Below are 21189 nucleotides of genomic sequence, written 5' to 3' on the forward strand. Positions count from 1 at the left end.
AATCCGAATCATTTCATTCTGCAGCGGCTTTAATTCAGTTCAAACACTGCTCATTGAGACTCGGACCATCAAAATCTAACACAGGCATGGGTCCTGTCCCGTCTTTTCTCCAACTTGACACATTCACATATGTTGCTTTTCAGGTATAAAAATATTTATTCAACCATTCAGTTATTCAGATAAATCATCCTTGTCCACATCCTCTTCGCTTAAGTTCTGTTTTGCTGAAACAGAAACTAATCTATAGAGTACTGAGGACGCACCACCACTTGGTAGGAGAGCAGGCCTGAGTGGCATGGATAGGCTTGTTCTTCGCTGCTTGGGACAAATATCAGATTGTCACCATCAGCAGAATTAAACTCCTCAATGTGGACCACATACCTTCCTTCACACTTGATAACAAGGCTATTGTTGTAATCGATACGTCCCTCGATGGGTAAATCATCGTTCTTTTCCTCTATCTGCAAACTAACAGCTGGCAAAGAAGAGCAAGTGACATTTTCACTGACGCAGTCTTCATCACTAGTATACACCCTTGTTTTCCAGCGCACGTTGTGAAAAGTGAAATAGGCGCTGTTGTAAAGAGGTGTTTGGAAATCATTTGTCAGATTACGGATGTGCTGGCCTTGAAAGGTGTAGAACCCCATATCCGTGTAAGCTTTGATAGCGTAGTAGTGGAAGGTAAAGCTCCACGGGCTGCCAGTGTAAATCCTGAATGTGTAGACATTTTGCTCTTCTGTCAGGTTATTGAGCAATGCCATGAAGGGCAGAGCATTAAACTGAAACCCCTGCAACTTGCTGGCTTTGTACTGTGAGCCATCAAGTAGGTATAAGTCCTCAGCTGGTATCATTGGAAAACGGATGAGCTTCAGAAGGACCTCAGGAATAGCTTTGTTTCCTTGGGCTGCCACCCATCTCTCCAGTCCTTTCAGGATGACGGTTTCATTACGCACCACGAGGTCCGAGCGAGACAGAAGAACTTTGACCAGATCTAATGGAAGACTTGTCCAGGCCGGGGAAGAGATCAGCGCCTCACAGTTCCACGCCAGGTAGCGAAGGAAAACTTCCCGTAGGTCCTCATCGCCTGTAAAAACTGCATAGTCATAGAAAGAGCTCTGATGCTGGAAAGTGGGATCCTCTGGAAGAAACTGTCTGAAAACATCCAGAGCCTCATTCTTAAGATCTGTCAGGCCCCAGGCCAGTGCCATCTTCAGCATGCAATGGGCAGAGGAGAGCGTAACATTAATCTTTCTTGTGTAGAGAAATCTGAAATTCAAAAACATTTTCATTAGCAACGTTCAGCTACTAGAAATCGACTCTGGAAATAAAAATCAGCTACAAGTGGCGCACGTTTACCGGGCAGTTTTACTTTTACCTGACAAAGTTGTTGGCGTGCTGCCGGCAGTCAGAGGTGACGTCAATGCTGAGGCGGCTGAAGTCTGGCTGTGAAGCTTTGAGGTCTGAGTTCAGAGCGAGGATGAGCATGTGGGCACAGATTGTCTCGACGCGCCTGCTTTCCACCATCACTGCAATGTTCACGTCGCAGTTCCGTCCACTGTCGAACAGCTCTCCCAGCTGCTGAGAGAGGCTCGCATTGTGGTCCAAATCGTACTCCAGGCTTAGATTCCTTTTGACAAATTCTGGGCAGAATATGAGCACAGTGAGCGGCAAATTGGTTTCTGACTTTTGATCCTTTATTTGTACATAGAAGACTCATAGATCATGCTTAAACACTGGTTGTCTTACCATTTTTGCATCTAACGCCAGCATCCTCACTGTGACCACAGTCATGGATCCCCCAACCAGGAAATGTACAGTGGAGCAGGCTCATCTCTGTCCCAATACAGTCTACATTGTCCATCCAGATGTTACCATGCCCTTACAGAAAACCAGTCACAGAAAATACACAGAGGCCAAATATTGTTTCAAATCAAAGGATTTCATCATTTATTTTTGGCACACGTATGACTGTGTGAGCTTTATTACCGGCGCCGAACACAGACGATCCCACAGCTTCTGTTGCTTCAGTGAAATGGAGCTGCCGACACACTACATGAGCGTCGTTTATGTCCCAGCTATCGTCGCACACAGTCCCCCAAGCTCCATTATAAAAGATCTCCACACGGCCCTCAAAGGAACCTTGACCGCCAACCAGTCTAACAAAACCTTCTGCGTCACCTAAAGAAGAAAGCAATGTAATGAGCAAGTTTAATCATCTGTGACCAATGATTTCTACTGGAAAAGATGAAGAAAAGTGAGCCGGACCAAACCAAGAGCTCAGGATTTGCCTTTTATTTACAACAAAATTCTACTCATTCTTAGAAAAAACAATCTATGGTCTATCTTGTGAATAATGTCAGTGTCTACTCAGTATCACAAGTTATGTGACTCATGAATCATCAGCGTTCCACCTTGAACCATGTATTGGCTCCACTTTCATGCACAAAACAAGGCCAGATTACTTCAATTCCACCAGATAGGCACAACTTACTTTGCAATGGTTTTGACCAAAAAAGGGAGACAAGAAAAAACATAAGTACAACATAAGTACTCCAGTACAGCTTCATAGAATAAGCGCAATTTACTCACCAGCAGACAAGCTGACACTCAGGAAAAGAATGCAGAAAAATAAGAAGGTATTTTCTTTCATTTTGATTGCAGTTCACTAGAGAAATGAGGGAAAACAAAGTTTCTGTCCTTATTCTGTGTGAAGGATATTTGTCAAATAATGACCATGCATGTCTGCCTCTTTACACCTAAACATAGCAGAGCTGTGTCTGGCTGTAAATCCAGCCTCTTGGTTTCCTGTCACTTTTAGGTTATGGCTCAGTTTAGTGTGAGAAATAAGTGCCAGGCGGCCAGACTTAAGATCAACATAAGAGCAGCAAGTAACAGTGCTGACTGATTTTCAAGAGGCATACTGTACGTGTGTTTTCTTTAATATAACCCAACACACACACACAAACACATGCAACTACAATTTTGCTGAGCGTCTATGGTGGGACTGAAATTATGGTTAAAAACAGGAATGGACTTACCAGCCTCTCAACTGGTGAAATCTGTGCAGGATTTAAATAGTGTACGCAGTACATGTACATGGATCTCAATCTTTTGGGAAATCGCAGTCTGCAAGCAGTTAGCTGCAACCACCCGCCAGCATGAGAATACCTGATTTACGATTATACAGAGTTTTAAAAAGAAATGTGCAGCTCTGATTGGTCAAAACAGGTGGTGATCATCGTGGTTTAGACTTTAGTGCTCCCTCCTTGGTCCACAGGCTGGTCCCAGCCTGTTGGCACACAACCCATCCAATCCATAGGAGACAGCACAATGAAAGAGAAGATAGCTAGATCCCCCCTCCCCTTTATGTAAATTATGTGTTACCTGACACGAGATATGTTAAGTTTCGTTTTCTGTGTTTTCTGAGGTTACTAAAGGTCATGTTGTCTGTGTGGCAATGTGTGCGCAGCTTAAAGTTACTGGAGGGCACGTTGGTTGTGTTACAATGTGTATGTAGCTTATTAAGAGATGAACTCTAACACATGCTGTATTGTGTTAATTTTTAGTGATATTTCACGCGTCAGTGAAGGGCAGCCAGCTAGCTTAGTAGCTGGCTAGATAAAGTAAAACATATTAAAATAGCAGCTAGGTAGCTAGCACCGACAGTACGTAGCCTATCTTGTAAGCTAGCGATGAATTTATCTGTACGCATCTCGCTATATCTCAAATTATCGACAGAAAATAGGTCTATATACTGTATGCTGTTTTGATATGAGAGAGTAATTATTTCTATATATTTTTGTGTACTCTAACGTCTTACAGAATAAATAATATACCTTAAGATCGAGAGCTAGGTTAAAGTTTTTTCTACTTCTCTATAGAGAGTGAACGTGAACCGGAATGTGGAGGAATATTTTTGCGTAAATACTTTTCAAAATAACAAGTACGTAAGGGACACTGCCTACTTAGATTTATAGAAAGCACTTGTATCAAAAACAATATACAAATTACTATCTCAACTTTACTTTATTGGGATTGATATCAGTACTGATCGATACTCTCACTCGCGCGCTGAGACTGTCAAGAGATTGTGGGGGCGTTGCTAAGCAACCGCTAGCTAGCTGCTACAGACAAAGTAGAGGAAGAAGGTAAAAAGCAAACAAAAATGTTAACTTTAGCTTTTTAGAAAACAAGCTGTAGAGCAGTTACCACCAGTGCTCTGCCTGGCTCTTGTTCTTGGGAGCCAAAAAGGTTTAAAAGCCAAATAAGGAAGACCGACATGATGTCAACACAGGAGGGACAAGCGAATATCGGCAAAGTCCTGACGTTTCTCCGTGAATGGGATCGCGGTGACAGGACGGTCAGAGGCCGCATGTTGAACACGTTCCTGACTCAAAACACAGGGAAGACGTTTTATGAGCTGGAGCTGGAGTTTGCGCAGGTTGCCAGCCTCTTCCTGGCTCGACTCACCACCTGGATGAGACTCACGTATCCTCCATCCATGGCTCGTGTCGTCGGATCAGGTTGAACAGAGGCTCTGTCACCGTGCTGTTGTACTGGACGCATTTCTGCACCTCCAGGGTCAACTCAGGGCCCTGTTGATGAAGAAAAGCTTATAAGAACAACATGAACAACGTTCATTTTTCTATATCTTAACTTTCATACATATCTGAATTACTTAATTGCTATTTTATCCATATTGAGTCCAGTCCTTCACTGAACATTCAGATACATGTTTGGGACGTTCCTGGAACTGCAGCTTAAAGCAATCGGGGTTTTCCTTTCTGCGTCAAGCCAGTGAGTGAAATGAAATACTGAACTTTAATCTATTGTATCTTTGCCTCATTATGCACCTTTCAACACTGAACCCCATCTCTCCCGTTGCTCAGTGATCAGTACCTGGTGGAGTTCCTGGAGGATGGAGGCGTCCTCACTCTTCTGGAGATCTTGAGCCGCTCACGGAGCAGAGAGGAGGAAAAGGCAGAGGCCCTCCATCTTCTGCTCACTATCTCAAACGCTGGTCGCAAGTACAAAGAAGTCATCTGTGAAAGCCGTGGTAAATGTTGTAAAGACTAACCGCTGTATGTTTAGTGTTGTTTTGTACCTGGTATGCTGATAACCTGCTTTACCATTTGCATAATGTTTGCAGAAGTGTAGGAGCAGCTCTGTTTCTTCTGTTGTTGCAGGTGTGAAAGCGATAGCAGAGTGTCTGGCTAAGTCAAACACAGACGAAACCCAAGAGACAGCATGGACCCTCCTGGAGTCCCTGTTCCATGGAAACCCCAAATATCAGAACCAAATCTACAAAGGGTTGATTGCTCTCATGACTTGCACCTCCCCCAAGGCCCAGCAGCTGGTCCTGCACACCTTACGCACTGTGCAGGTAAAGCAAGAGAGTGCACACTAAACCGTACATCAATGCAAGCATCTTCATTCTCAGAGCATGCATGTGCCCTCAGACCTTTTTCATTTGACATTACTTAACCACGATACCGAAAAACAGATTTAGCATTTGTAAGGAAATTTTCATAAATTGAACATATGAGAAGAAGTACAATCGTCCTTTTACTGTCATCTCTCTCAGGCCACAATGAAAACAGCTCATCACAGCATGGTAGAACCTCTGCTGAACGTGCTCAGGACCGTGCACCTGGAGGTCCAGGATGAAGGTGAGCCAACAACTACATTTGATGTTTTTTTAGATGCTGAAACTTTCCTTGAAATCATAGATTAATCAGCTAGTAGCCCTTGTGGCTGTGACTGAAAAATCACATTTGAGTCTTGCCTTGTGTGTTTCTGGCAGCTGTAAATCTGATCCTAGACCTGAAGTGTTACGATGTGAGGCCGGTGCTGCTCAGTGCATTGGTGGCTCTGCTGAGGCCTACGAAAGAAGAAATCCAGCAGCACCAGAATATGAAAGGTAGCACTTTGCTCTGTAATTGTGTTGTGCTGTTTTTTGTTTTTTTCCCAAACACTGTACAAATACCGTAAGCAGCTCTTTCAGACCGATCAGTGACAGGAAGTGAATTTCCCTCAGGACGTTGTGCCAACATGTCTGCAGTTTCTGAGATAGTTATGTAATTTTCCAACAATCCAAACCTTTCATGTGTTATTGTTCTGTCATTTTTGACAAAATGTGACCTATATTTGTCACATTAACACTTTTTGTTGATACATACAATCCCGTCAGAGTCTGAGATAATCAGGACGACTGGATCTCTGCCCGTGTTCCTGCAACAAGCTGCTGCAGCTAAAGCTTTACGGTACGGACACAAATATTAGTCCACTGTAACTGAACATAATGTAATGAATGTTTTATTATGCAGCAAAACACTGACAGAAAATGTGATGTTTTATAAAGCGATGTTATGAAATGTATACTGAATATCATATTGCTATTATAGCACTTTGATTACATAGCTGTTGTCATGCAGCACAGTAATTTTTATGCTGCTGAATGCATTGAAGCTTGCTGGCCGAGGGCAGTCAAGAGGTTTCTCGTGAGCTTCTCTCTCTTGGAGTGATCCAAAATCTTCTGTGCGCAATGGGCAACAGGGAACACATTGATGCCCAGATACAAGCCAGTCGGGCCTTGGAGGTACAGAACATACTTGCTGTCATATATGCATGCAATATACACAAACGCATGTGTGTGCCCAAAAGTTCATTCAGTACAGTTTAGATGTGATGATAAAGGCTTTGAGAGTCTGCAAATTTTTGGTTTAGGTACCTTGAAAGTGCCTTTACTCTTAAAAAGCTATGCAAACCCTGAATGAGTGCTGTATCACTGTGTCCTCTCTGCCAGCACTTTGTCCGCTCTTACCCAGGTGTTGAGGAACATGTGCAGAGAGTCACTGGCAGTGCACTGTTTGCAGCCTTCATGGTAAGCGTTAATAAAGTATTATTATTAAGATAAGTGTTGGTTAATGTGGAAGCTGCTCGAAGGCCGCACTGACAGACTCTGACATCCTCTTTCTACAGCAGGAACCTGACACTTTGTACATGAATATGGATGAAACACAAGCAGAAATCCTGCTAACCAACAAGATGAACGTAACTGAATGTAATGTTGTCATTGGTTCTTCTTAAATCTGGTCAAATCGTTAATGTTTGTCTTTTTCCTCAGTTGCCTGTATGTGAGAATGATTGTTTGGGTTTTTTTTCTTGTCTTTGCATTTCAGTTTTTGAAGGTGATAAACTCTGAAGACAAGTGGAACAAATCATTTTGATAATGCCGATGATGAAAGTTTCGTGTCAAAACTGTTATTAAAAGTTTCATTCTGAATGCTGTTTACCTCTTTCATTCGTGGAATTAAAAGAGATTTTAGTTTTGGCTTCAGTTTTCATCAAACTCTTAGCGAGAAGGCAAATAAGTGTGTTTCAAAAAAAAAAGTTGAAGTATTCCTTCAAGAAAAAACACAGGGTTAAGCACTAGGACAGCAAAAGATTAATTCAGTAAAATATACTAAAAAAAAAAATGACATGATATAATCTTTTACCTGACGCACTACACCATGACGGCTAAAGGTCTGTGAATAATACTGTTTTTCACAGGAGGGAGCACAGAGATACTGTAGTGATGGCATGTTGGATGGGGATGAGCTAATAGTCACAAACTACAGTATTTTAACAGTGTAGTAATGGTACTTTTACTGAAGTAAATTATCTGAATACTTCTTCCACCACTGCCAATTAAATCCAACACAGGACTGTGACAGTCAATTATAATCAACGTGAAATGATAGTTACTCAACTACCCAGGGTTCCATTATGCGATGCTCATTTTGACCCGCCCACCGGAGATTACGTTTTATTACGTCTCCCGTTTCCTTGCATTTGATTGGGCAAGCGGCAGTTGTCCATCCTGAGGGTGGCGGGAGCCCAAATTAAATCCGTGAAGTAAACAATGTCGCTCATGGTGTGAGCAGGGAGGTGAAAAAGTCTCTTCATGCGGTATTTGGTGATGAGCACGTTACGTTCAAAGATACGCGGAGGGAAGAGAGCCGGACTGGACATGATTCAAACACCCAAACCACAGCGGAAGAGGTCAAAGACGGCTGTGAAGGAAGGTAGCCACCATGTTGATGCTAAAGTTACTAATGAAAACTCGTTATAACGTGAAACATTGAGATGAATGTGGACATGAAGCAGCGCAGGTCACGTAAGACACGATGAAAGCAACAATTGGACGATGTGTAACGTGAACGCAGCACAGCACAGCATCCACACTCTCAGTAAAAATCTGCATTTTTTGTTAAAACTGTGTCAGGACGGTTTTCATAGTGAAGTCTACAGCTCAGAAATGATCCAACGTTGCGTCCAGAGGTCCAAAAATCAGCTCTCAATCATGTCCTCTGTTTGATATCTTAATAATAAACTCTCATTACAGAAACAGCTTCTTTCAAATGGAGCTTCCTCTTATAAAGCATCTGTGAAGCAGGAAATCCCCCCTCTGTGTGTGCTTACATCACCTCTCAACATCACCCCCCCCCATACATATTTTCTCACTTTAATGTCAGTGTTTTCCTTTTTCTCTGAATGACAACGATGCTTTCTGGGCCTCCAGAGGAAAGCTCGTCCTCGCCGTCCACATTTCACACTTTCCACGATCCGGCTGATGTTTCTCTGCTGCGGTCGAAGCTCCTCAGCTGGTACGACAGGGAGAAGAGGGAGCTGCCATGGAGGACGCTGGTAAGGACAAGCTTTCCTTTCACTGGCTTTGGCTTTTTTATGCACATATTTGGTTTTTGAAGACAAGTTTGGTTGATCTGCAGCAGACAGAAAACCTGTTTTTGTACTGTGACAGGATACTTCACTGATGTTTCACCTAATTTGGTGGTTTCATTAGTATTCTGTATCACTTACTTTGATTACTTTTACTGGAGAACTAACCGGCTCTTATGTGTCTTCTTCAGGCTGTGACAGAGTCGGACCTCAACATCAGGACATACGCAGGTTAGAAAAAATGATTTCTTGTCACATTTATCTTACTGTAACTGCTGCTGACGCCGTTTACAAGACAGCTTCCTCTCTTTTTTCTCAGTGTGGGTTTCAGAGATCATGCTGCAGCAGACCCAAGTTGCCACAGTAATAGATTACTACAACAAGTGGATGAAGGTAGGCGTCGTTGAAGAGTGAGTCCTGATGACATATCGAATGTGATGCTGCGTTACGTGTCATTTTAAACTCTGTCTTCTCTGCGTTCCAGCGGTGGCCCACGGTGCAGGACCTGGCAGCGGCTACGCTCGAGGTGATTACTGAAAAGCAGCCGCTGAAGATGATGCTGATGCTGAAATAGTTTTGATTTCACATAAAATGTACTGATTTCCTTTGTGTGCAGGAAGTGAACCAGATGTGGGCGGGCCTGGGCTACTATTCCAGAGGAAAACGGCTGCACGAAGGAGCTCAGAAGGTCCATAAATCTGCTGTATCAGACTTAAAATGGTGCCTAATAATTGCTTAATGTGGTTAAACTGCAGAGTGAATGGTATCTCTGGTCTTTAGGTGGTGTCAGAGCTTCAGGGACAGATGCCTCGTACAGTTGACAGCCTGCTCAAACAGCTGCCTGGAGTGGGACGCTACACTGCTGCAGCTATCGGCTCTATTGCACTGGGCCAGGTGGGTCATACGTACACATCTGCACCACAGCTGTATCTGTTTCTATAAGCCAGAGTGAACACTTGATAGCTGCACTGCTTCGACTGACAGGATCTCTGCTGTCTAGGTAACTGGAGCGGTGGACGGCAACCTGATCCGGGTGCTGTGTCGCCTGAGGGCCATCGGAGCTGACTGCACGAGTCCTGCGGTGACAGAGGCCCTGTGGTGAGATTCAGCTTCAAACTAACATCCTCAAGGACCCTGAATTTTGGCTTTGATACCAGCATCTACCGTAACATCTGTCAGTGTCACTGGGATGTTGTGAAGTGTGATGTTTCGGATTGGGTGCTCATCTTTGTCGGCTCAGCATGCGATAAACATCAGCGTGCAGCAAAGCACAAAAGGTTCAGACCAGTATTAGGAAGTGAGAGCGAGTTAGTTAAAGGCTAAAGAGAAGATATAGATATAGTCTTAAGGTGTATTAATTGTCTGTATTTTAGGAGTCTAGCCAATACGCTGGTGGACCCTGAGAGACCCGGGGACTTTAACCAAGCCATGATGGAGCTGGGAGCACGAGTCTGCACCCCTAAAGGTCCGCTGTGCAGCCAGTGTCCCGTGCAGGCTCACTGCCACTCTTACCGCAAGGTGAGAAGCATCTGAAGCAGCGCTGCTAAGTAATGTCTGTGCTGAGCTTTGTACTGTAAACGCAGAAGAAGCCAGTGCTAATGTAGATTGTGAATGCCTTGGATCCAACTGGGTGGTGGGTGGTGAGCTCATACAGTGTGTGAATGTGCAGGTTCATGTGAAGCAAGAGAAGAACTCCAGGAAGCTGTTGGGGAAGCCGGACAGGAAGCCGTCAGAGCTGCCCGACATAGAGGACTGCAGTAAGTGTCCGGAGTCCTCCTCCCAGACCTTCACGCAGCGAGGATGCTATATTAAAGTGCTTCCTCCTCTCGCTCAGTGAACAGCGGGACCTGTCCGCTGTGTCCCTCGCAGCCCTGGGACGATGAGCTGGGCGTCCTGAACTTCCCCAGAAAGCCGGCGAAGAAGCCGCCTCGAGTGGAGCGAACTCTGACCTGTGTGGTGGTCAGACCCGGAGAGGAGGGCGAGGACGAGTACCTGCTCACACAGAGACCCAGCAAAGGTCGGTGCCTGCAAAATGAACTCGTCTGCAGCCTGATGATCAGGCTGAGTGGGTGTTTTTCTTTTATTTCCCTCATTGAGAATTTGGATTCACAGATCTAGAGACAGGGTTTTATAAATAATCATAAAAAAAAACCTTTCCAGGTCTGCTGGCAGGCCTGTGGGAGTTTCCGAGCCTCCTGCAGGAGGAGAAGAGCTCTGACATGAAGCAGAGGAGGGCGCTGTGCGCTCAGACCAGCAGGATACTGGGAACCCATCTGACTGACAGCCTCCTGCAGTATGTGGGAGAGGTTAGCCTGACTTGTCCATCTTGCACACAGACCCCTTCTGTATGTGCGCGAGCGCCTTCTGATCAGCATCACTGATTGGCTGTTTGCAGGTGGTTCACGTCTTCTCCCACATCCACCAGACGTACGTGGTGCACAGCGTGTGTTTGAAGGACGGTGACGCGCACACGCAGACCGAAAATGCACAGTGGCTCACCAGATCTGCTCTGCAGGAAGCTGCTGTGTCCACAGGAGTGAAGAAGGTTTGTGTTTTGTTTACGCAGTGTGTGTGTGTGTGTGTGTGTGTGTGTGTGTGTGCGTGCGCATGTGTGTGTGAAGCCCTGCTGTGTAACTGAGGCTACATTCACACTAATAACCTTTTCATTTTAAAGCCAAAATGGTCATCCAGATGAATGTTTTAGCTCTGTATCAGAGGTAATCTCCGTCCAGACTAACACACCTGAGCACAGGTCACATGACCGTTCACAGACACTGGGCGTGCACGTGTGTGTTGTGTGGGTGCTGTGGTAATATGATAAAATGCAGAGTTCTCCTGTAATTTGTTATTTGTGTTGAATTAACCGCTGGTAGTCAAGTCTCATCGATATATTCAGGCTGATTTAGAATTTTTTTTGGACAAGGGTCACATGACAGGGGTGACTGATGAAGGCCAGCCAGGAAGCAACCGTGACTGTCTCTGTCCAGACTACAAGACAGTCCCAGAGTTTTCAAACTGAAAGAGGGTCAGCAGAAGAAGTAAACATAGCAAGAGTTAGCTGTTTTAAAATGAAAGCATGTTGGTGTGGATGTGGCCTGAGGTTTGCAGTCCCTGCAGCAGCAGGAGAACAGGCTTTTACAGCAGAAGTCTGGTGTATAGTGCTTTACAGGTGGTCATTTCCCGTTAAGGTTTCCCTCTTTTTAAGCCATTAAATAAATAAACTGAATTTCAGAGAAGCTCAGGGGCAGTTCAGGTTGTTCGTAGAGTTTGTTTCAGAAAGGCGTGACAGCAGGAGGGAGTCAGTGTGTGTGAACTGTCCATGACTGGGATCAACATGTTCAACTCTCCCGCAGATTGTGAAGCTTTTCGACTCCGTGCAGAGTCAAAAAGAACAGACGTCTGAGGTAAGCACGTCTGTATATTTATAGATTTCATAGTCTTTTACAAGAAATATACCTTATTCCATAATCCTGTGTTATTAATCTGTGTCATTTGTCTCTGTTTGTCTCACTCAGGATGGAAAAAGACCAAAGAAAGACAAGAAGCCACCGACCTGTAAAAAAGCCAGACTGAGTGCAGCTCACGGCAGCAGGCAGCTCTCCCTCAGCTCCTTCTTCAAGACAGTTAAACAGGAGTGCTGATGGGTTTGTGTGAGAGTCCCACAGGCTGCCTTATTATCAGAGTATGAATTAGGAACAAAATGGCAACAAATTATTTTAACAAGATCAGTTTGTGTGTGTTGTACCTCATGTTTTTATCATGTTGTGACTCGTCTTGCTTTGAAATGACTGATGGCATTCTAAAATTTAATGTCGGACATGTTTTTATAAGCAGTTAAGATGTAGGATGTCATGTTTATCACCACCATAAAAATGCAGCGTTCGCGGAAACAAAGCGTAGAGAATGTAACTGTAGACAATAAAGTTCAGACCCAAGACAAACACCAGGTCTCATGTCAGCTGCTGATCATCATCCAGTCGAGATCTGTATGTTATCATGGAGAAAGTGAATAAAAACCTGTTATTTTTCTATGATAAAACAGAAGCTTTCATAGGTTCTAACGTGAAAACGCTCCAGTTAAAGCCTGAAGTGAATATAATGTAGATTACGTTAGAAAAACCTAAGCTTATTCCGGGTTTTGGATGAGATGACTGGTGCCAGGTATGTGAATACTGGAGAAACTGGAGAAAAGGATCAGTTTGACTGTTAGTTGCTACGATCTGTCCCAGCTGTAAGATCAGGGAGGCCTGCATGGATCCAAGTCCCAGTCCTGGATCAAAGTCCACTATCAGTGCTCTGTCCACAGTCAGCACTGAACTAACAGGAGGTTCAACAGAGCACAGGAAAGCTCACAGAAATAATGGTGTATTGATATACAAATTTCAGTCATTTATATCTTAATTAGAAACATCAAATTCATTCATCTCTTGATGGACAATACGGTGCTTTTATTTTATTTTACTTTATTATTATATATATATTATTATATATATTATATTTTATTAAAAACGATATATACTATATGCTAAAATACATGAAGTTATACAAAACATAAGCAGCAAATGAAATGTAAGATCCTAATAATCACAGTTGGTCAGTTTAACAGCGCCCCCTGCTGTGCTGAAAGTGCAACAACCAGCTGCTCCAGCGAAGAAAAACAGGAAACGAGTGTCCAAAGATTGTCCATCGTGAAGTTGCCTTCAGACCAGTGAGCCGTGTTTTACGCGGAGCTGCTGCAGATTTTGGTACTTTTCTTCTTTTCGTTATCAACCCCCTCCCCCTTTTTTTAAAAAAATATATATTTCCAGATGGATTCTGCATGGCAGACTTTCCAGAGGGTCTTGGACAATGGAGGTATGAAGCTGGTCATTTTCCACCACGTGTTATTTTTGCTGCAGCTGTAGAGGACAGTCAATGTAAAGCAAGCCTGTGCTGGGAGTGTGTGTGCAGTGTGTGGGAGCTGCAGATGTGTCCTCACAATGACTGCTTTGTGGCTTGTCGCATGACTCGCCACCATGCCACTCTTTAGATGATATGATCGTGTTGCAGGGGTGGGAGGGACAGGGGCCGGGATTCAGGGAGGACTCTTTCATTGTCAGACCAAATCTACATTTCTAAATATTGGATTTTTGGTTTACATTGACAGACCTGCATGCAGAGTGTAAAACCCTGTCATTTCCTGTGCAGACTGCAGCACAGACTGCCTTTAACCACTGATGAATTGTAACCATTGCAGCTCTGATTTGTAAATGAAGCCTAAAAGTCCCTGTTGTGTTCCAGACAAGAGGACCGACCCATGGCTGCTGGTCTACTCCCCCGTCCCGGTGGCCCTCATCTTCCTGGTTTACCTCTTTGTGGTCTGGGTTGGCCCCCGTCTGATGAAACACAGACAACCCGTTGACCTCCGACTCGTTCTCATTGTTTACAACTTCGCCATGGTCGGCCTGTCTGCCTACATGTGCTATGAGGTGTGTTCCTTCTGCTTTTTAACAGGGAAACCAAATCAATCCTGAGCACAGTCACGATGGAAATCCTCAGTTTTACTTGACAGGTGTGAGTATGTCCAGTGTTGCTGCTGCTGCTGCTGCTTCATGAGATGATACTGGTGTCCTTTCAGTAAGTTATGTATGAATGTTTAACAGTTCCTGGTCACATCCTGGCTCTCAAGCTACAGCTACCTCTGTCAGCCTGTAGATTACAGCACCAGCCCGCTCGCCATGAGGGTAAGCACGTCCACCAGACAGCTCACAGTGCAGTGACGAGACGAAGAATACGCAAAACTCATCTGTCTCCAATGTCTGCGTCCTCCAGATGGCCAGAGTCTGCTGGTGGTTTTTCTTCTCCAAGGTCATAGAGCTCAGTGACACGGTGAGTGTTTGTCAAAACATCTGCAGTGAAGTCAGAGTAAGAATGCAGAGCTGAAAGTGTAACCGTCTCCTCTGCGAGCAGCTCTTCTTCATCCTGAGGAAGAAGAGCAGCCAGGTGACTTTCCTTCATGTTTACCACCACGGCACCATGATCTTCAACTGGTGGGCTGGAGTCAAGTATGTGGCCGGTGGACAGTGTAAGTGTATTTTAGTGATTTACTGAAGGTGCTGTAATACTCATATAAACACACAAACAACAGATAGAAGCACGAGTTTCAGCTGGACAACATTTATTTTTCTCCTTGTCTCCAAATCCCACGAAAAAGACTGAAACCAACAACGAATAATCTTCCTCTTCTGCACAATTGACTTCCACTGTTGTCCAAAAACACACACACTGCACACACTCCTGCAGCGGGAGATCTGCTCCCACATAATTTATTTTGAATCAATCCCACATTGTCCAGGACTGCTGCCTGAAACACTCACCAAATCACCAGCAGTGCATTAATCCGCCGTTGAAAATAGTCCCAAACAAATCCGATGTTTACTCCTGTTTGAGTAACATTTGCTGAAAGCCACAGAGCCCAGCTGGTTTAATGTTTTTCTTACCCCCTTTGATTCTAAAGAAACTATTTGTTTATGGTCTGTTTTTAATGTTTTACAGACAGGTTTGGAAAGTTGGAAGTTCCTGAGAGTGTAGAACAACACCAGCTATAGAATTACACATTTGATTATCGGATTTGTCCAACCTGTATGAAAAGGCCCCTCAGGACGACGCTGAGCTTGAGCGATGATTTCATTCCAAAGAGAGTTTTCAGGAGCTCAAGACAGAGTGTGTGAGAGAGGTGTGCTCATTGTGTGATGTTGAGGAACTTAATCAGAAAACATTTCACTGCTTAAGCTCATTTATTCAAATTCTCCACCGTCTCAGTGGTCAAATGCTGTCTGCAAATGACTGAAATGTTTGAAAACTAAACCTTTACTCATTCTCCTTTCTCTTCCCACATCCTGCAGCGTTCTTCATCGGCCTGGTCAACACCTTCGTCCACGTTGTGATGTATTCTTACTACGGGCTGGCGGCCATCGGCCCTCACATGCAGAAGTACCTGTGGTGGAAGAAATACTTGACGTCTCTGCAGCTGGTGAGCGTCTCCATTCACAGCTGTGAATGTGAGAGTGTGTGTCTGCCTGTGAAGGACGCTGATGTGAACGTCTCCCGATCGTCTCTCCAGGTGCAGTTTGTGCTGTTCCTCCTGCACACGGGCTACAACCTGTTCACAGAGTGCGACTTCCCCGACACCATGAACGTGGTGGTGTTTGGTTACTGCGTCACCCTCATCATCCTCTTCAGTAACTTCTATTTTCAGAGCTACATCAACAAGAAGAAGCAGAAGTGAGTTTCCTGTCTGCAGTACCTGCCAGCGTCCACTAGAGGGAACAGCACACCCACAGGTTTTTGTCAGCATCAAACTGGAATAGTATAGTGCCAGTCAAAAAATGAGACACTGTGCGATCATTCAATTATTTATTTCTTAAATTGAGAAATGACAAACATTCAAATGATTGCTGTAAACAAACTGTACAATTTATACATATAATAATAATAATAAAGTAGGTTGGTTTCGCTGCATTATTGCAGAATTAATGAGTTCAAACCCTCCTCCAGAAATAAATCCAAAAAGAAAAAAAAAAAAACACATTAACAACAAAATACGGAAATGCAAACATTTTTCCCCCACTGTTAAAGCAAACACAGCAAAATTATATATTCTTTTCTACACTTCAGTCTAAAACCGATTGAAAGATGCAGATTAGAGAGAAAAAACACGAGGAGGAGGGAGAGGGCATTTCATCTCCATTCAGGGGTTTCGTGGTGTGTGAAGTTTAATATGGAGACTGGACTAACAGCATGTGTGAGCTTGATCTGACTGTACATGAAGCCTTTTAACACCAGCGTGAGTCAGATTCTTTGTACACGACGAGTTCTTGGCCAAAAAATGCCATTCTGAGCCTGAGAAATAAAGCGTATGGAAGCTAAATCAACAGGGCACGTGTCTGAAAAATTCATCACTGTGCTTCTTCATAAGAAAAAGAGGCTTCTGTCTAATTTCTTTGACTTATTTCATTCCTTCATTCAAAGCGAGTAAAAATCAGAAGAGCAAGATAAAACTTTTTTTTTTTTTTTTAAAGCAACATTATGCAAGAATTGGTATTTTTTTAGTGTCTTTTGTTTCAGTTCTGCTGAAACACAGCTAGTGTTTTCAGGCCATATGCGTTGTTTGCCAAGCGTTTGAATGTGGAGTGTGTGCGCAATCGAATAGCATGTTGGCGACGTGATAGAGGCTAAATTGCTCAGAGTATGCATTGGACGGCTGAATTTTTTACAAGCCAGCTGAGATAGGTTTGCGAGGTTCCTTTCAAGGCTTACTTGGCGTGAGATGAAATTTATGCGTTTGCATGCAGCCTGAGATGGAGCTGAGGTTAGATGACTTTCGGCATCCAGAAAAACTACAAACCTCTGAGACGGATGACGATAAGGTTACAGCCTACGTCGCAATCTTTCATAAATAACATTGGCGAGGATGCACGCTGCTGTTGGACTGCTGTACGACAGATCATACAGCGAACGTCAGGGCAACCCTGCATTAGTCTGTTCAGCTAGAGCGTATAATTCATCGCTGACAGTGTTGAGGTTTGGACTCTTACGGTCTCTTCTGTCTGCACAGAGAATGCTGAGCCAGCTTCTTCTTATAGAGCAGAGTGGAAATGAACGAAGTGTCAGTCCCCCTTTTAAAAGTCAGTGCGTCACTGAAATGATCTTGAAGCTGTTATTTTAAAATAGTTGCATAATGTTGCTTTAATCTTTCCTCTTGAGTGTTTAAAGCCCCTCTAACCCTGTGGTTCTCAACCTGGGGATAGTGGCCCCAACAAAAAGCCACAAGACGAAGGGTCAGAAGTCAATTAAAGGGGCCTTCCACTGATTTAGCATTGCCCTTTCATTAAAGGTCCAGTGTGTTGGATTTAGCGGGATCTATTGGCAGAAATGGAATATTCATGAGTGGGCTTTCATTAGTGTATAAACTAAGAATAATTGTATTTGCATTCATTTAAAATGAGCCCTTTATATCTGTAGAGGGAGGGTCCTCTTCCACAGCGTTCACCATGTTGCACCGCCATGTTTCTACTGTTTTTTTTGGTGATTTTAGCAGCGGCTGTATGGGAGAGTGAAGCGGTGGGTATTCAGTTGGTTGCAATCTGCAACCTCACAGCTAGATGTCACTAAATCCTACACACTGCTCCTTTAAATTGGAGGACTTGCAAGAGCCAGACTAAAAACAGAACGGTCAAAAGGACGCAGCCAAGCAGTGAACATATCCGACTTTTAGTCTCTAATAAGCGTAAAATCACTGGTCCTGCATTTCCCATAATGTCTTTCATTAAACCCTCCCTGCCTGGTAAATGCCTACATATTTCAAACTCCACTTCCACTCCGACTAGAGAGCTCCCTTCACTTCCACAGAAGGCAGTAATCAACAGTTTTTACAAGCTCAGTTGTACTCGTCATGACAATTAAACCGAATTCGGTGTGTAAAATTGTCTGAGTAACAGAGCAGAAAATACAGAAGTTGTGTTCTCTCAAATCATTCGTAGGAATTATTGCATCATTGCATCACAGACAAAAACTAATTCTGGTCAAACTGGTCACACCTGGAAGACCTAAGCGACCGGTGATGAGTTTTTAGGGCTCGCAAGCCAAAAAGGTTAGGACCCACCGCTCTCGCCCACTTGGCCTATTAGACAGGTGTAGTTTGCATCGTGGTCATTCTGTTATGTAAGCAGTTAATCACACGGCAGAATACCCAACCACATGAACTGACTTCCAAACTTTTTACGTCTGTTTCATCTCGCTGGTTTTCCATCCGTTTGGGGAAAGTAGGTCAGAATAAGCTCTAATTTACTGTGATTTGCTGCGTGACCCATATTATGTACTTAAAAAAAAAAAAAAGGAAACAGGAAGTAGAGAAGAGGTGATCCAAGTGTGATGAGGAGGCTGTGGAATGAGGTGGCCTGCAGCGTAGTAGAGTAGGTGTGGTGAAGCGTGCCCGGCTCCAGTGTTGCTCTATGTCTCCGTGTAGACGGAGGACATGTGGCTCAGGCTGCGGTCGAAGCTGCCCACCTGGAAGAAAATGCTCTCCTCTGGGCTGGAAGAGAACTGGCACCCGGCGCTGCCTTGCAGGTCCTGGGTCAAGCTGAAGCCTGGAACAGACGGGCAGTTTAACACGTTGATGAAAGCGATCAGGTGATCTTTTATGATCTCTTACGATTCTGGCATGCGGGCTTGCGGTAAATTGTCTTCACCTGCAGTGCCAGTGTTGCTCGTCGACATGTGGAAGCCATTGTGTTGGTGGGAAGCGTAGGCGTGAGAATCTCCAGGGACGTGGACGCCACCGACCGTCTGCTCCATCCTGTAGGAGTCTCCGAAATGGAAGCAGCTCTGAAAGCTGCCTTGGTATTCTAGGAGATGAGGGAGGATGTCGATGAGCAGGGAGGAGAGAGAGAGGAGAAAAATAGCAGCGAGACTTGATCAACTGCCACCAGCGTCTATGGGTGATTGTCTCCAAGGTCAGCAAGCGTCCGCTCCATCCAGCTGAAACTTGATGTGAATCTCAAATTATGACAATGCTATATTTGTGTTCGTGCTAACCGTGCCAGCCCCATAGTATGTAACATTTGTCCCCATCGTCTCAGTTTGTACTCAGAATCGACCACAGGAGTCACGATAATGGGAAAGCAGCCTTTCCTGGAGCGCTTTTACGCAACTCCCGACCACAGCGTGGTTACAGAGACGTCCATGTGTAGATCTTTACAGGGAAAACAGTGTTTAAAGCATTAGGAAAAAGGCTCGGGAGTGACAGCTGAGCCTGCCATGTTAGGGTGCTGAGAGACAGCTGAATACATGAGCCAGCATTTTGTTGGCTAATTCAGCACAGGGAAAAGGCTTCCGGCATGTGGTTTTCCCCACTCTGTCTCTACGACTCTAATCTCTCCCTGTCCTAAAAATGCTCTGACAGAGCCACAGGGCAGTATCGCTGCTCGAAGAGACAACTTCCTCTGTTTCAGGCCTTTCATGTGGGTCTGCTGCTACAGGAAGCATTTGAGAACGGACACAGGGGTGTTCTTATGTATATTCAAGTGATCCGACTCTGGATTCTCTCAGAGGAAGCTGTTTAGAAGTAATATTCAGCCTACATGTTCCCGAATCACCTGCAACAGCACAAATGTCAGGATATTAAATTGAAACGCCAATGAACGTTTTCAAGTTCAAGTCAAAACCCATTTCCTGAACAAGTTAAGTTCCACTCAGCTGAGATGTGTTTGGGTCAGTCTTACCGTCGTTGGCAGACTGATGGTGGTGATAGTGAGAGTAGGGCTTGTGGTGAGGGTGGCCATGCTGTTTCTCCAGAGGAGGAGGAGGAGGCGTCCCCGTTCCCTTCATCCCCGGGGACAGGAGGGGACCCGACACCCTGGACGAGACGCAGAAAAGGTGGGTGAAATAGAAATTTAAACATCTCGATGTAGTATTCATCCCTTTTGAGACAATCTTTATAATTTCTCAATAAAATGCTTCATGCATTGTGACATCCCAATCAAAGCCGGAGCTACATGCCGGCCCGCTAACCACATGATCCGACAAACCCAGCGGAGCAGTTAGTGATCCTAAACACACAGAAGAAGAAACATTCCAGGCGTGTGGAAACTTGGGCTCCCCACACGTAATCGTCCTCCTACCACATATTATGATCTTAAGTCAACAAACAGCAGAGTGTGCATTCAAGTGAAACCAACCCCCCCCCAATACATACACACACACACACACACACACACACACACACACACACACACACACACACACACACACACACACACACACACACACACACACACACACACACACACTGCCCACCATTGCAGCAACCCCAGGCTCTGAGGCCTAGAGAGAAGAAAGCACAATAGTGTTTACATTCATGACTTTTGAGAAAGAGAAATACTAGGATGACATGTTTGTGACTCTGTGGACTCTTACAGCCTGGAGAACAACTGAGGTTTCCACATCGGCTTCTTTTTGTGGATATTGATCACTTCAATAAAAGGTCTGATGCAGCAGCAATTACAGGCATAATCTCAAATTCTTTAAATAGAGACCGCTGCTCAGTTTTCCTTCAATCTCAGCATGGAAGAGTCACCCTGTGCGCTGGGAAAACCACAATCTGGAGATCAAAGATGTCAAAGCAAATGCTGAAATGTTACCGTCGTACCAGCCGATGGGTAATTCCAGCATTTAGCATCACATCGAACTGGTTGACCCTCAGAATGAAATGAACGCTCTGCAGCTTCAGTCACTCTGTGCAGAAGCCGTCAGCAGCATCCGAGACCAAGTTCTGCATAGCATCGAATCATCTCATGAAAAGCATGCCGTTATCATGGTGGTTGTTTATCTTACATTTTGTATTTGCTGTAAAGTGTGCACATCAAGGGATTTCTAAATATTTGGAGAATTGCACCGTGCATTGTGAGGGGAATTCCACCTCAAAGT

General features: G+C 44.4%; 4 protein-coding genes across 5 annotated transcripts in view; 2 read left to right on the forward strand and 2 right to left on the reverse strand.

Annotated features, from left to right (window-relative positions):
• Positions 1–236: 236 nt before the first annotated feature.
• Positions 237–2650, reverse strand: LOC139330696 (galectin-3-binding protein A-like). Its single transcript, XM_070961751.1, has 5 exons — positions 2590–2650; positions 1987–2178; positions 1747–1878; positions 1376–1640; positions 237–1266 (listed from the first exon to the last, which is right to left on the reverse strand). The coding sequence occupies exons 1-5, from the start codon at positions 2648–2650 to the stop codon at positions 237–239; spliced, it is 1680 nt and encodes a 559-aa protein (XP_070817852.1).
• A 1561-nt stretch (positions 2651–4211) lies between these two features.
• Positions 4212–13054, forward strand: mutyh (mutY DNA glycosylase). The gene is made up of 26 exons (XM_070960806.1): positions 4212–4488; positions 4729–4797; positions 4890–5056; positions 5187–5383; positions 5585–5669; positions 5804–5920; positions 6191–6263; positions 6469–6598; positions 6806–6883; positions 6982–7063; positions 7127–7136; positions 7942–8069; positions 8567–8691; positions 8916–8955; positions 9044–9117; positions 9209–9250; positions 9341–9412; positions 9505–9618; positions 9725–9822; positions 10098–10242; positions 10394–10481; positions 10559–10741; positions 10885–11030; positions 11120–11269; positions 12078–12128; positions 12240–13054. Exons 1-26 carry the CDS (start codon positions 4280–4282, stop codon positions 12363–12365), a joined length of 2799 nt encoding a protein of 932 aa, XP_070816907.1. The 5' UTR covers positions 4212–4279; the 3' UTR covers positions 12366–13054.
• A 197-nt stretch (positions 13055–13251) lies between these two features.
• Positions 13252–16639, forward strand: elovl8b (ELOVL fatty acid elongase 8b). Of its 2 annotated transcripts, XM_070960204.1 has the most exons (8): positions 13252–13432; positions 13533–13578; positions 14005–14192; positions 14367–14447; positions 14536–14592; positions 14674–14788; positions 15609–15736; positions 15827–16071. In XM_070960204.1, the coding sequence occupies exons 2-8, from the start codon at positions 13533–13535 to the stop codon at positions 15989–15991; spliced, it is 780 nt and encodes a 259-aa protein (XP_070816305.1). In that variant the 5' UTR covers positions 13252–13432; the 3' UTR covers positions 15992–16071. The 2 variants fall into 2 exon arrangements, with proteins under 2 accessions (XP_070816305.1, XP_070816304.1); XM_070960203.1 differs by having other exon boundaries at positions 13252–13578; positions 15827–16639.
• Positions 16640–18653: 2014 nt separating this feature from the next.
• Positions 18654–21189, reverse strand: part of LOC139329764 (zinc finger protein GLIS1) — a 71844-nt gene continuing 69308 nt past the window's right edge. Inside the window, exons 9-11 of the mRNA XM_070960201.1 lie at positions 19986–20119; positions 18954–19109; positions 18654–18851 (exon numbers count right to left, since the gene is read on the reverse strand). Of these exons, the coding sequence (XP_070816302.1) occupies positions 18715–18851; positions 18954–19109; positions 19986–20119 (427 nt within the window). The 3' untranslated portion in view covers positions 18654–18714. The remainder of the gene's footprint in view (positions 18852–18953; positions 19110–19985; positions 20120–21189) is intronic.

This window comes from Chaetodon trifascialis, chromosome 4 (assembly GCF_039877785.1).
Source record: "Chaetodon trifascialis isolate fChaTrf1 chromosome 4, fChaTrf1.hap1, whole genome shotgun sequence".
Classification (NCBI taxonomy): Eukaryota; Metazoa; Chordata; class Actinopteri; order Chaetodontiformes; family Chaetodontidae; genus Chaetodon; species Chaetodon trifascialis.